General features: G+C 37.0%; 1 protein-coding gene across 1 annotated transcript; it reads left to right on the forward strand.

The window, feature by feature from the left end:
• Positions 1–1,906: 1,906 nt before the first annotated feature.
• On the forward strand, positions 1,907–13,082 carry LOC102708277 (probable quinone oxidoreductase). Its single transcript, XM_006661251.3, has 18 exons — positions 1,907–2,250; positions 3,452–3,625; positions 4,175–4,356; positions 4,810–4,915; positions 5,181–5,257; positions 5,940–6,027; positions 6,882–7,071; positions 8,379–8,505; positions 8,582–8,662; positions 8,767–8,868; positions 8,979–9,074; positions 9,216–9,290; positions 9,669–9,788; positions 10,359–10,487; positions 10,779–10,856; positions 11,248–11,334; positions 12,589–12,675; positions 12,754–13,082. Exons 1-18 carry the CDS (start codon positions 2,196–2,198, stop codon positions 12,802–12,804), a joined length of 1,905 nt encoding a protein of 634 aa, XP_006661314.2. The 5' UTR covers positions 1,907–2,195; the 3' UTR covers positions 12,805–13,082.
• The last annotated feature ends 1,297 nt before the right edge of the window (positions 13,083–14,379 follow it).

Here is a 14,379-nt window from a genome sequence, read left to right on the forward strand (position 1 = left end):
AAATCCAATATAGCAGTTCAGGAAACATGCGCGCGGAAAACGATAAAAACATTTTAATTCAGTAGCGTTTGCGAACGCAGCCTTCTTCTTTCTCTAACCCCCTCTTCTTCACCTCCTCTGAACTCTATTTTCTAAGGAGATCCGGCATGTAGGGGGTTGGAGCTCCCGCAACCCCCACGCTAGATCCGTCCAAACAAACAAATCTAACTCCATAAACATTATGTAAAGGAATACGCTAGATTAAATAGTAGATTTAAAACCTAAATTTTAATTCTTAAATTTAAATTAGATTTTAAAGTTTTTTATCGTAGAAACGTGTATATAAATTTTTATCCATAATTTTTTTATTTATAAATATATTGATTGATTTTTTTCTAAATAAACTAAATAATCACCGTTAGACTACCCCTTCCCATCGTGTCCAACGAGGACGCTGGAGACGGAGAAAGAAGGGGCTAGATAGAGGCATAGAGCAATGGCAGCAGACGCAAGTTGCTCTAGAGGGAGTTCTTCCATGTCGCCCCTCCTTTGGCAGGCTGTAGTACTACGTTGCAAAGCTTATTCTAATTTAGACACATAAATTGTACGACATAATTGTAATTAACTTTATAACATGGTACATAAGGTTATACTAATAATTCCTTTTGTCTTATAGATGAATAGGTCGATCTCATTGTTTGGTTGTTTACAAGTACGAGTGAAATCGATTATTAATGATTAAAAATAATTTATGGATAAAACTTTTATATATATGTATAGTGAGTTAAAAGCAAATGCTAAAAAAATTGTGGTGAAAAAGCCTTAGAGGGTGGTTGTTGATATATTTGCAAATGAAAAATAATTTATGAAATAAAATTTTTATATACATATTCCTAGTGATCTAAAAGCTTCCAATGAAAAATAAACTTCAGTGAAAAACCTTAAAATCAACTTCAAATTTAAAGTTAAAAATTTAAAATTTAACTTATAAGCATAAGCATAAAAAAAGATGGGAGTGTTAAAATCATCTCTAAATTAAAATTTAAAATTTAAATTTTGGCTTATAAGTAAAAGCATAAGCGAAAATATGAGGGTGGGTGATAAAGCATTTTAATAATGTTCAAGGATATACTTAATTATTACAAAGTTAAACAAATATTATAAATACTGAATTAAAATACAAAAAATGAAATTGTATATATTATTAGCTTATGAAACATACCTGTGATAATCTATAAGAGGAATAGCTATATGTTCAGTAGTAATTCACTACTAGCATGTTACATTAATTTCCTTTAAAAATATTGTTTGTCCAAATTTTAGCTTATTTTAGTAGACTTACCATTTCAATTTATAGTTTCATAATATATCTTAAGTCACTTATAATAGAAAACATCACCTCTCATATTATATGTCCCTTCTATTTTTGTCTGTGTTACACTGTTGCTTGAGTAAGATCTAATCTAGTAAATCTAGGATTACGAGAAGCCAGACGACAAGAATATGGAAAATCCGAGTTCCGTAGTTTCTATTTTCTACTTTAATTTTTGGACTATGGATGAGAATCTGGACTATTTTCTTGGATCATAGATTCTGCGAGTAAGTAACTGTAGCTATTCATCCATGTGATACTCTCCTTCTTTTGCGGTAGGATTATGGTATAGTTCTTCATCCCTGAGATACCAATCTGATTGTGGTAAAAATCTCTGAACAAACTCATCAATTTCGGCTTAATACTGCTGAATTTCACGTAGTATTGGTGAAACCATCTGAATTTCACGTAGGAACATCGACATGTACTACAGTGTTTGGCAGAAACAAAGACAAATAGTTCCATTAAATATTTCATGATTATACCATCACGTAAGCGTATACGTAATGCTGCAAGCTAGTATAAAATCCCGTCCTGTGAGAGCCGGCAACACGCCCAAAAAAGAGCGAAATTACTAATCAGCACCGTTGGGTCACCCCATTCGCGTGCTCCGCGTTCCAAATCCAATCATCAAACCGTGCTGCGGTGAAGCGAACGCAGAGCTCGGTTGGTCAACAATGAGGACGACGAGATAAAAGCAAACAGCGGCGTCCCTCTCCCTCTCCCTCCTCCGCTTCCTGCCTCCTCCGCCCGTCGCCTCCCCTCCCCTCGCCTCGCCTTCTCTCCCCAACCCCACAACACGCCGCGAGCTCGCCGTACGGACGGACCCGTGCCCGCCGGCGAGATGGAGCTGAGGCCCGGGATGTCGGCGCTCGTCACCGGCGGCGCCTCCGGCATCGGTAAGGATCGCCTCTTCGCCGTCTCTCTCTCTCTCTCTCTCTCTCTCTCTCTCTCTCTCTCTGTCTGCGCGTCCGGGGATCACGGGAGCATCTGGAGTGTGGACGCGCCTTCGCTGTTTGCTCGTGCGTGAGGGACGGTTGCGGCTGGTTGGGTGATGCTTAATTTTTCCATGGCTCGGGCGGCCGCTCGGTCTGATTTTGTGCTGTTTCCATCAGTTCGTGCGACGGTGCGGGTGTTGTTGTTTTTTTTAAATGGGTTAAAAGATGGGGAGGAGCGGCTAGTTATGCCGGTGGTACTTGGATTGGAGGTGAACAGGTGATGGTCCATTGATCCCCAGTGATGGGTGCCTTTCGAGAAAGCACTATAACGGTTGCAGCATTATTAGCAAACGGAGGAGGTTGAGGGCTTATGATTGTACCGCTTATGGTTCAATAATTGATCAATGTTTGTGTTAGGCAGAGTGGAGGTGAGCTCTGAACCTCAAACCGACACAATACTTGATGGGTATGGTTGTTATGCCTTCACATAGTACTGAGGAAAAGTTAAAGTTAGTGTGGCTACAATTTAGCAGAGTACCTCAAATTTCCCCTTTTCTTTTTGGTATCTCTGAAAGGATAGTGGCACCCGGCATGCTCATTCTGACAATCAACATGTACCTTGTATTGTTGTACTTTGATTTGGTACATGCTATCATTTATATTATGAATATAAATAAATCCCTGCTGTTTAGTCCGTATCAGTGTCATGCTGAGCAAATAAATATGTTGAGTAAATGCAACAACTGGTATTTAAGCAAGTAATTCCTCCAGTTCCATAGTTCTTGTCGTTTTGGACAAGAGTGTGCTCAAACTTTTAAGTCTTTGACTATTATTAACTTTTAAAATATATAGTTTAAAATTACTAGGACAACATGCATAGATGATTCATAAAGTTACTTTAATAAAGTAAGCCATTTATTTATTTATTGTAGATATTTTAATGGGAAATCACGGTCAAAGATAGATTTAGAAGATCTTGCTGTCATCTAAAACGGCAAGAATTATCAAACTGAAGGGAGTACTTGTGAAGTTCGCTACTAGGATATAGTGCTGGCAAATATTACTTTGTTCCATGCATAATTTAACTGGTTTTCTATAGGACAATGATTCCAGCATATTCTTTTAATGCATTGACTGAAGATTCTTCTCTTTTTTTTTCCAGGGAAAGCACTTTGCATTGCTCTTGCACAGAAGGGTCTATTTGTGACTATTGTTGATTTCTCTGAAGAAAATGGAAGAGAAGCTGCTTCATTAGTTCAAATCGAAAATAAAAGGTTTCATGGAGATCTTAAAGTTCCGACTGCTATATTTATCAAATGTGATGTTAGTAATGCAGGTAATAATGTTGATAAGTACAGTTGATTTGTTCATGTGCCCCATTTTGCACACCACACTTGTAGCTATTTTCATGGTGCTAAAAGTTTTGGTAAGAAAAGACCCACATTAGAACTAAAGTATTAAAAGGTTGGGCAGATGCCAGAAGGCTGCCGAAGAGAAGCTACTTCATTAGTCAATTGTAACGTAGTTTTTTTTTATGTAAAATCTAATGTGAAACAACAGAAGCATCCCTGCAGTGTTTCAGAAGTACATTTACAATTTAACAACTAATGATTAACATGGTAATGCCTCCTTTTATTTTTAAAAAGCAATATATTGCTTTTAGCTATGCTTTGTTTGTACCTTTTTGTGTGTGAGAGAGAGTGCCAAATCCTTTGTCTTGTTGGTCTGAAACACAGGATTTTCTTACTGTAATTGTACTGTTGTGATTTATTTTGTCATTGGTTTTATGATTACCTGTAGTATGGTTTCAACTGTTAAATTAAAGCACAACTATGATTGAACTTTTTGTTTTCCATAATCCTGATGTTCATTGATTCATATGTAGGCGATCTTTCTGCTGCCTTTGGAAAACATGTGGACACATATGGTGGACTAGATATTTGCATCAACTGTGCTGGAATTGCAGTCAAAACATTAGTTTACGATGATCAATCTGATGGAACTAGAACATGGAGACATGCTGTAAATGTGAACCTTGTTGCTGTTATTGATGGTACTCGCATTGCAGTAAGTATATTGGGAACTGGTTGAATCTCATTAACTTTGATTGGTTCAGTTACTCAAACTCTTAATGCTAGACCTAGTAATAGATGCCCATCTACTATTTTTGGATGTATTAACATAGGATTAGGAAGGGCACATATGGTTTTTGTATCTGTTGAACCATTTCTGGAATACAGAAGAGGGTTATTGTCTATTTTTTCCTTTCTTTGTTTTCATCTATTATTATCAGAGGAAGTTAAATGGTAATAGTCTTTCACAATATATCATGCCCATAGAGTTTCTTTGAGAGAAAACTTGGTAGCATTTTGGATTGATGACAATTGATAAATCATGCCCATTATTGGTATCTGGTTTCTTCATCGTGCATTTCTTTTGAAACATTGATAAATGATAAGGATGCTTTTTTATTTAGTTCATGCAAACACCATATGTACTTACTGTTGAGTTTTTCACCAGAGTCAAATTATGCGATCTGGGAAGAAACCTGGTGTCATAATAAATATTGGTTCAGCTGCAGGCCTTTATCCTATGAACTTTGATCCCATATATAGTGGGACAAAAGGTGCATGCACTATCCCATATATTCTTCTTTTTGGTAGAGGATTTCAGCTGCGATGAAAAGCTAACTTGTATTATAATTTGACCTTTTATTGGTGTAAAATAGTATGCATGAGAACTATTTATCTATATGGCTGAAGATATTTTGCAATTACAACTTGTACATGATCTCACATTTTTCTAATAATACATGCCCAACTATGTTTTATATTTTGTCAAATATGTTTTTCATGCGGTGTTGCTGTGTGATCTCAAACATTGTATTTCAGCTGGTGTTGTTATGTTTACAAGATCACTTGCTCCATTGAGACGCCATGGTGTACGTGTCAATGTACTCTGCCCTGAGGTATGAAGATATTACATACAAATGTGAAATATTTACTTATCTTTCTGCCATTTCTGACTCATAGTATTCTGGCATGAAAAATCTATTTGTCCAAAACTCATGGATTTGATGATATGTTTGGTAATATGTCAGAATATGAACTTGATCATGGTACAACAGAAAGCACACCCAGCTGTGCTCTCCATTACATAAGTTCTTATTACCTAGAGTTTCTTTTTTGACTTAATCAGATATAGCTTACAGTAGGCCCTCCCATACTGTTTCGTAGAAAAAGAGACATAAAAAGTGATTTGGTCACTTCTTGGATTCTCAGGACCAGGAGCATGTATCCTTGTGACCATCCGTGCACCTATTAGAATTGCAAACTTATATAGCTATATAGCTCTCTTTTTTAGTTGTATGGACATGTAAGTTGAGCTCACAGGTAAAATCAACTAAGTGGGCAAAAGTTAAATGATAATTCCATATGGGAAAATTTGTGAATAATCCGAAAGCCTTGACATCTACAACTTCAATAGTTTCCAGAATGCAGAATCTCCAAGTCATAGATTCACATTACTTCAAATTTGTCCTAAACAAACTGTTCTATTCTTGTCTCATTATTAACAGCTGGATGGTATAAGGCAATGATTCTCCATGATTCTTATCAAACATGAACTGTTTTATGGTTTGATGTGTGCAGTTTGTTCAAACTAATATGGCAGAGCAACTAAATCGTAGAATAGTAGATGCAACTGGTGGATATATAACGATGGAAGATATTGTTAATGGTATGTTTTCCTCACTTTTTTGAGCAGCTGGCACATCCGTATGTGTGTTCGCCACTTTTAGCCTTTTGACCTCATTTGCTTGTCACAGTTTATACCGGCACGTTCAAGATTTTGATGAATAATTATAGTATTTTTGTTGAGATGGGATGTTTACATGTTGAATAGAATGTAGAAATCTGTGCACATTTTCTATGTAAAAGAACGTGATTCCATTGTTTTGATTTGAGCAAAGACATAAAGTACGCTCCAGGTCCACATCCATGAATAATAACTTCGGTCTCTGAGCTTGATAACTGCTAATATACAATTAGATCCTTAAATTTCGTAAAACCAAGTGATTTTGGGCTGAAAGCTTGTGGAATTGGCAGAGATGGTTTAACATGCAGTGTAACTCTTACCAACCTGTTTTGGAGGGAGTATCACCTTCCAAAAGGTCTTCCATTTTCCATTGCAGCCCTGTAGGTTTAATCAATGAAACCTAAGCATATATCTCATCACTATATGTTCACATATCCATTGATAACGAATTAACCATGTGAGCAACTGAATGAGTGAATCTCTGCGATGATATGAGATCACAATATGCCATAGATTTTTACCAGCGTGCAAATATCTGAGGCCTGAATACTGTCCTTTTCTCGGGATGTGTCAATGTGCCTATGCCAATTACCAATTGTCCCTGTCAGGTTGGTATTGTTCTGGTGTGACTGGACTAGTTAGCTTCCTTATACCGCTAGATGTGTTTAGGGACCTGATTTTTATCTACTGTGGTATTTTAACTGCTATTGATGCATAAATCTTGTTTCCTCTCTATTTTGGTTTGCTGAAAATAGCACATTTTTTATTTTGGTTAGCTACGTTTGAACTCATCAAAGATGAAAGCAAGGCTGGTGCTTGCCTTTGGATAACTAAACGAAGAGGGATGGAGTACTGGCCAACACCAGAGGAACGAAGAAAGTATCTGCTGAATCCCTCCAAGTCAAAAAGGATGTTAACACAAAATACCTTTTCAACAGTCCATACGCCTGAGTTCTATGAGAAGATGTAAGTATTCATTGTATAGTACAATTACATCATTTAAAAGTGCTTCCATGACATTCTCAAGTAAATAACAATTCAATATTTTATTACTCTGTCCTGAAATATAGCAATTTCTAGGGTTTAAATTTTGCCCCAAAATATAGGGACTTCTAGCTTCTAAAGTGCATCTTTTGTTGTGTAGTACCCAAAAATATAGCAACTTCTAGCTTCTATCGTTAGGAGGAGCTCTTATAACGATGTTTATTAATAGGTGGTGCGGCTCGAACCCAGACCCACCTACCAAATTGTGGTGCTAGCTTGTAAGACTTCATGTCTTTCTCGGTGCCCAACTCTAAAAGTTGCTATATTTTGGGACAGAGGGAACATTTTTTTTATTAGAATCTTTCCCTAAAATGGTTGAAATTTGGGTCAATATGTTAGACAAAAAAACAACTATTAAGTATATGTTTTTCATAATGATGCAACATTTGCCAGTAAGAAAATTATAAATGATGAGCCTGCCCTGCACTGTGCAGCCCATGCCTGCAGCCTCATCTATCATCTGGTCCATCCCTTGTTGGAAAAGCAGTTGATCGTCATGTTCTACATATCTATGCTCCTATAAATAGGAGTAGTGGTGGTGGCAGTGAAGCCACCACCACCTACCCTCACTGTAGTTTTCCAATTTACCTCTCAAATTTCTTGATATTAAAAACCAGTTAAATATAGATTGATATCTACATATAAATTTAAATTAAGGTGACTATTTCATATAAGAAAATTTGATAACATATCATAAAATACGTAGCAAAGCACGGGTATTTAACTAATAAGAAATCAATATGTTACTACTAGTACACGTATTTCTTTTTTATATAATTAAAAAGAAACCAGTACAGGTGTAAGGTATTCCTCTCTTATTGGTTGGAAGACTAAGAACCAGACTGCAGTGTCCCATTCAAATTGACATGAGTGCTGAGGCAAAATGCAATCACATTCTTGTGTTCCTATTTGACATGCTAGTTCCTTGCTGTCATCCAATACAGATGTGATCAGCATTAGTCATGATTGTGTGAAGCATGAACTCACCAAGCATATTGGCGTTGATGCTTCTTGCACACGCTTACAGGTCCAAGAGCATGCTATCAATCTTCAACCTACAATATGTACATTTATGAGCACCATTTGGTGGAATCTGTGTTCAAAACTTACCATCGACAGCAACAAGTCAATAATATGACTTTATGTTTCACAGCTTGCATCTTTTTACTAAGAATATTCAAAATTGAATTCATTTTATAATGATTTATCTCTTTTGTATGATCCTGTAGAGTTGTTCACACACTCAGCCACAATTTTCGCGATGCTACAAGACTTGATCGTGTGCGCTTGAGATTGCCTGTTGAACCACACAGTGCTCTGGTTAAAATAATATACGCTGGTGTAAATGCTAGTGATGTAAGGCCTTGGAATGGTATTTCCAATTGTTTTCCTCTTGATTTCTCATTGACTATCCTTTCATGGATCCTTTCAGGTTAACTTCAGCTCTGGCCGTTATTTCAGTGGTGGTGCTAAAGAAATTGCTGCACGGCTTCCATTTGATGCTGGTTTTGAGGTGATCAATGCCGTGTTAAACTGTTTAAAGAGTGCCCAATGTTGGTTAATGTTTTTAAGATATACAACTACGACCTCTGTCATGAGAAACTCTAATTTATGCAGGCTGTTGGCATTGTTGCATCTGTTGGAGATTCAGTCAACTATATTAAAGTTGGCACTCCTGTAGCCCTTATGACTTATGGGACCTATTCTGAATTTATACAGGTAATGCATCTTATGCATTTGTGTTGCACACTTAACTACCAACAACCAATGCATCATTTCCAGCATCCTGTCAGTTCAAATCTTTTGGCTTTAAATCTTTCTGATGAAAGGTTCCGGCCAAGCGTCTTCTTCCGGTGCCAAGACCAGAACCAGAGGTCGTTGCTATGTTAACATCAGGATTGACTGCATCAATTTCCCTTGAGAAGGTTAGGATGCAGCTCTTTTGTTTCTTTGCTACACAACATGTGGCTTTGACCTCATACTTGGCGAACCAGACTTTAAGTTTGGGATGGTCTGCTGGAATATAACTTCATTGTCTGATTTGGGTTGATTTATGCTGCCTTTAGGCAGGCCAAATGAAATCAGGGGAAGTTGTTCTAGTTACAGCAGCTGCTGGTGGAACAGGACAATTTGCTGTGCAGGTCAGTTGATGCTATATTGCCATGTTGGCACTATCACTATGCCTTTACTGTTGATTTAATGCAATGCTCAACTGGCCACCTCTTTCTATAGTTCATCTAGGAGGTGTAAATGTAATGCCTCAAATACCATTTTGGAATTTAAGTTAACTGTTTCATGTAAGTTAGGACATGCATTTTTTCTCTCATAGTTAACTAGTACTTGGGGGCCATGATTTGGATCCTTTCCTGTACATTTTCCTGCAGTATATACAATGTTTCTAGGACACATAGTGCCACAGACAATGTTATGTTATTATGTTTTTTGTCATCTGTAAATCTGTAACTAACCGTGAATCATATCCTTATGTGCTGAATGTATTTTATTTATCACTTCACTAGCTCGCAAAACTAGCAGGCAACAAGGTTGTTGCCACATGCGGTGGCAATAGTAAAGCTGCACTTCTGGCTTCCTTAGGAGTTGATCGAGTTATCAACTACCAAAACGAAAACATCAAAGATGTAAGCTTGCTTCAACTTCATCTTTCATATCTATACACTTAGAATTATTTTGCCATATTGTATACTTTGCCCCCCCATCTTTTTTGCTTATGCTTATAAGCCAAAATTTGAATTTAAAACTTGAATTTGGATCATAGTTCATCGTAGTTTATTTTTCAGTCTTTGCTTTTAGATCTCTAAGAACACGTATATAAAAGTTTGACCCACAATTTTTTTAATCGTTAATAAGCCATTTTGCTTATGCTTAAATTAAGCTAAACAATGAGGTTGTGTTTTATGTTTGTAAGGTTTGTAGCATCTTCCTTTAGGGTGTGTACTATCAGATCTTGCGGAGTGCTATAATGTTTACACTTTTGCACATTTCATGTGCTACTGGTAATGCCTAATGTTTGTTGGGAATGCTTGAATTACATTTATTTGTGATGTATATGTAGAAAATCTTTATGCTACTGTAGTATTTCTGGAACTGTCACTTCCAGCCTTCCAGTGACCATAAGCTATTTACATTTGCTGTATTAGTTCTTAATGAGGGTTTTAGTACTTAGCGACGTTTTAAATGTTTGATTCTAGGTTCTGAAAAAAGAGTTTCCAAGAGGTGCAGACATTATATATGAATCTGTTGGTGGGGAAATGTTTGACTTGTGCTTGAATGCACTTGCAGTCCATGGACGTCTTATTGTAATCGGTATGATCTCCCAGGTACGGTTGACAACTAAAACTCATTTTTTTTTTAATTTATCGTATGTTGTGAATATGGGAATTTAGTAACAGTAGGAATATGAATGGACTATCCAAGTGGTATTTATGGGAATTTTGTTGTGTGCTTAACCTGAAATAATATTTACAATAGGAAATACCATTCCACTATAATTGTTTTAATGACTCCTATTGAAATTAGTACTTATTATCCTGTTTAGCTTGTGGTTGTTTTTGATAGAATGACATGGCTTTTACCAACTCATAAAAGGTATCTTTGTTTTCCTTTTTCAGTATCAAGGAGAGCATGGGTGGAGGCCACGGAACTACACTGGACTATGTGATAAGATCCTTGCTAAAAGTCAAACTGTGGTATGTGTGCTGTGCGCAGTAGACCACATGAACCTTTTAGGTGCCATGAACCTCACTTATTTGATTTCATTTAATAAACTGGTAAACAATGAATTCATCACTTGAGAATATTGATCTGATTATCTCTATTTGTATATCAATAATTTGAAAATACGGCAATCATTCATCATAACCAAATAATCTAGGGTCCTGTCTATAACATGGTAAAATTTCCTGATTCCTATCAAATTCCTGCATTCCAAACAGAGCCTGGAAATTACTAGTAGTTAGCAGTTGAACAATAAGTTGATGATGTCAGGCAAATGGATTGTATGGGCAGTGAGTGTGATGTACAAATAGAATTCTTCTGGAATTTCGTAACACTAATGAGTTGTTTCCTTGTCAATTTCAGGCGGGTTTTTTCCTAATCCAGTGTGCTCAGTTGTGGCAAGATCACCTTGACAAACTTTTTGATTTGTATGCCTCCGGAAAGCTAAAGGTATGCCTTGAGCCTCGTGATGTAAATTTCTGTTTGGCACTATGCATGATTAAGGTCAAAATGAAGTTACATTAGTAGGGTTTATTTGGGTAACGTGTCAGAAATCTAGTGAAGATACACATAATAAAAGCAATAAATTATTCTACGGTTTCATGTTTCTCTTCATATTGTTCTTATGTCCAAAACGTTGCACTCAGAATTAGAGCCAGCTGAATGTTTGAAAGTAAAACGGTCTTAGCAGACATAGATTGGTTTCCAACTGAATGTAAGTAAAATTTTGGATTCTAGTGTCCTATTTAGTTGGAAACCACTTAGAATTAGAGCCAGCCTCAATGTTCTCTTTTGCAGGATTGTTTCACGCATTTAATTTGTTGTTATTTTTGTTCATTTTATTTGGCATGAAGTCTATTTTTGTCCCTTGAACTTTTTTTGAACTCCATCCTTTTGCACTTGAATTCAAAAACCACAACACAGCTTGGACTCTATTTCAAAGTAGTCTTCAACTCTTCATCAATGTAGCAGTTGTTTTCGTTAATACAGACTCATATTATACATGTTTTGTTGGCGTGAATGCTACTTAATTGGGTACACATCAAGGAATCTTAAATCATATGAATTCACGTCGGTGGGAACAACTGTCATGTCAACCAAAACCACCATGGAATAGAATTCGATTTTAAAACTTGAGGATGATAAACAACCACTTTTTTATTCAAGGTGAAAATTAGGGTTTACCTTATTCTGCGAACTGAAAATTTGAATCTTGCTTTTTTTTTTTCGTATTCTTGGTTTCTTATTTAGTTTTTTGGATGGGCCATGCTCACCTAATAATCCGCTTATGATTTCACCCTCGCTTTGTGTAAGATGATTAACCAGAGGTTATTACGGTCACACTAGACTGGATTTATTACCTGTTTCAAACTCCTGCTAACAGGCAGTACTATCGTATTGCCACTGGTGCTCGGTTGCTTGCTCTAATATTCTTTATTCTTTGTTCATTCTCTGCTCTCACTTTCTGCTTATTGGGACACCAGTGAACAATAAGCAGTGCAGCTTACAAGCTGCTCCTATGGGCTCCTGGTCTTTGAGTCACAGTGTCACACTTTGGATTTTGTCAGTAAATGTTACCATCTGTGTTACCTCTCCCTAATCCCAGAGTTGGCTCATAACTTCGTAAAGTAATAGCAAATATGTATAATATATGAATGATTTTATTTGCTAATTTAGCTTTGCATGGCTCAATGCATGCGGCAGGTTTCCCTTGACCCCAAGAAATTCTTGGGTGTAGCTTCAGCGCCTGATGCGGTAGAATATCTTCATTCTGGCAAGAGTGTTGGCAAGGTACCGTCACTTCTGTGATGAATTATGAGCCTCTTGTCTCCAATTGACTAACAGATTATTCTTCTGGAATCTCCCCAGGTTGTTGTGTGCATTGATCCGTCATACAGTCAGACCCTTGCTAAACTATAGTCTGTGGACATGAGATACATCATATTTCGTCGTCTGGTAATCATCAGAAAGTATAGTGCAAAAAATACGCATTACCATTTTAAAGACAAATGAATAGGCTATTTGACACATTTACAGCATGGGGGCTTCTTGCTCAGTCTTGTAGTCTGTGCGTAGCTGGAACATTCTCATATTTACCCCGACAGGGAAGAAATCGAGCAGCTGCATATGTTGTATAGCTCAATTGTCGGACATTTTGTGGGACAGTTCAATGATATATTAAGATCGTTCCATGCTTATTGTCACACTTGTCTAGGAATAATTTTCACACTTGTCTAGGGATAATTTCTTCTGTTGGAGGGAGCTCTTATGTGTTCGTGTGAGCTGACCATCTAAGACACATAAGGAGGTGCTTGCAAGTTGAAATCGTGATTGACGATTCTTGATGCCTGTTTTTAAATATGGCGTTTGCCTGCTTCAGACGATTATACTGCTTCCCGTGAGCTCTTCCGAAACTCCTGCCGCTCCCGCATATGAAGTCATCTTTTGGTTGTTAGTGAAACGATAAATTTACCAACACAGTATAATTTAGAAATAAAATTTTTATACGTACTTTTATCGATCTAAAAACAAATGTTTAAAAATAAATTATGATAAAAAACCCTCAAAATTAACATTAAATTTAAGACTAAAATTTAAATTTTGATTTATAATCATAAATATAGGTGAAAAGACGAGGGTGACGTTTTCGAATTCCCAAATCCTAACACGATTTCAGCATCTCCACGTGCAACATAATGCCTCAAAACGAAGGCTCGCATCGTCACTCATCGAAGAACGGCGGTCTCTTCTGTATTCTGAACGTAGAGAAGTACGATTCCAGAAGGGAAAAATAATAAAAAAGTAAAATTGGTTTTTTTTATCAGTTCTTGTCTGCTGAGGAACTGTCAAAGTTGTATAGGTCATCTGTTTCAGTTTGCAGGGTGCGAAAGGACAAACGGTGTGGTGGAGATGCTTCTATAAAGCAGTGAGATTTTGCATTCCGTTTGTATAAAAGTAAGTACCTGTGGTCATAAAAAAAACCAGGCAAAGACAATACCTTGAAAATGTGATGTATACATTCCTAGTAACTACGCAAGTTGCCGACGGGTTCAGATGTAAACAGAGAAGACAACAAATTCCACGGATAACGACAAGGTAAGCATATGCGTTTACAGGCGAAGCATCTACCACTACACTAACGTACAAGGTGAGCTTTTACATGATTAGCCATCTCGTGAGCTTAAATAATTACAGCTAAAAACACATGACAATACTATGGGCATGGTAATTTTAACAACTACTACTACGTACAGGGTAAAGAAAAGATTCATTAGGACAGGGTTTGGTCTGTGCATCCTCCTGACATTTTGACTGGCTGTTGCCGCATATCCTCTTTACGGGCGTACCCGGACCCACTCGTACCGGCCGTCCATCGGAGCGTCCTTGACGACGTCATAGTTGTACCTTTAACACAATCAAAAGATTCAAAACGTTATTTCGCATTTGAAACACTATTTCGCATTTGGCAAAACACTCGAATTGGCCCCCAAAAAA

The sequence above is a fragment of the Oryza brachyantha genome, chromosome 9, assembly GCF_000231095.2.
Source record: "Oryza brachyantha chromosome 9, ObraRS2, whole genome shotgun sequence".
NCBI lineage: Eukaryota > Viridiplantae > Streptophyta > Magnoliopsida > Poales > Poaceae > Oryza > Oryza brachyantha.

Coding starts and splice junctions, on each gene's coding strand:
- LOC102708277 (XM_006661251.3), top strand. CDS start 2,196: ATGGAGCTGAGGCCCGGGATGTCGGCGCTCGTCACCGGCGGCGCCTCC. Junction 3,626..4,174: donor ATGTGATGTTAGTAATGCAG/GTAATAATGTTG, acceptor ATTCATATGTAG/GCGATCTTTCTGCTGCCTTT. Junction 9,075..9,215: donor CATCAATTTCCCTTGAGAAG/GTTAGGATGCAG, acceptor TGCTGCCTTTAG/GCAGGCCAAATGAAATCAGG.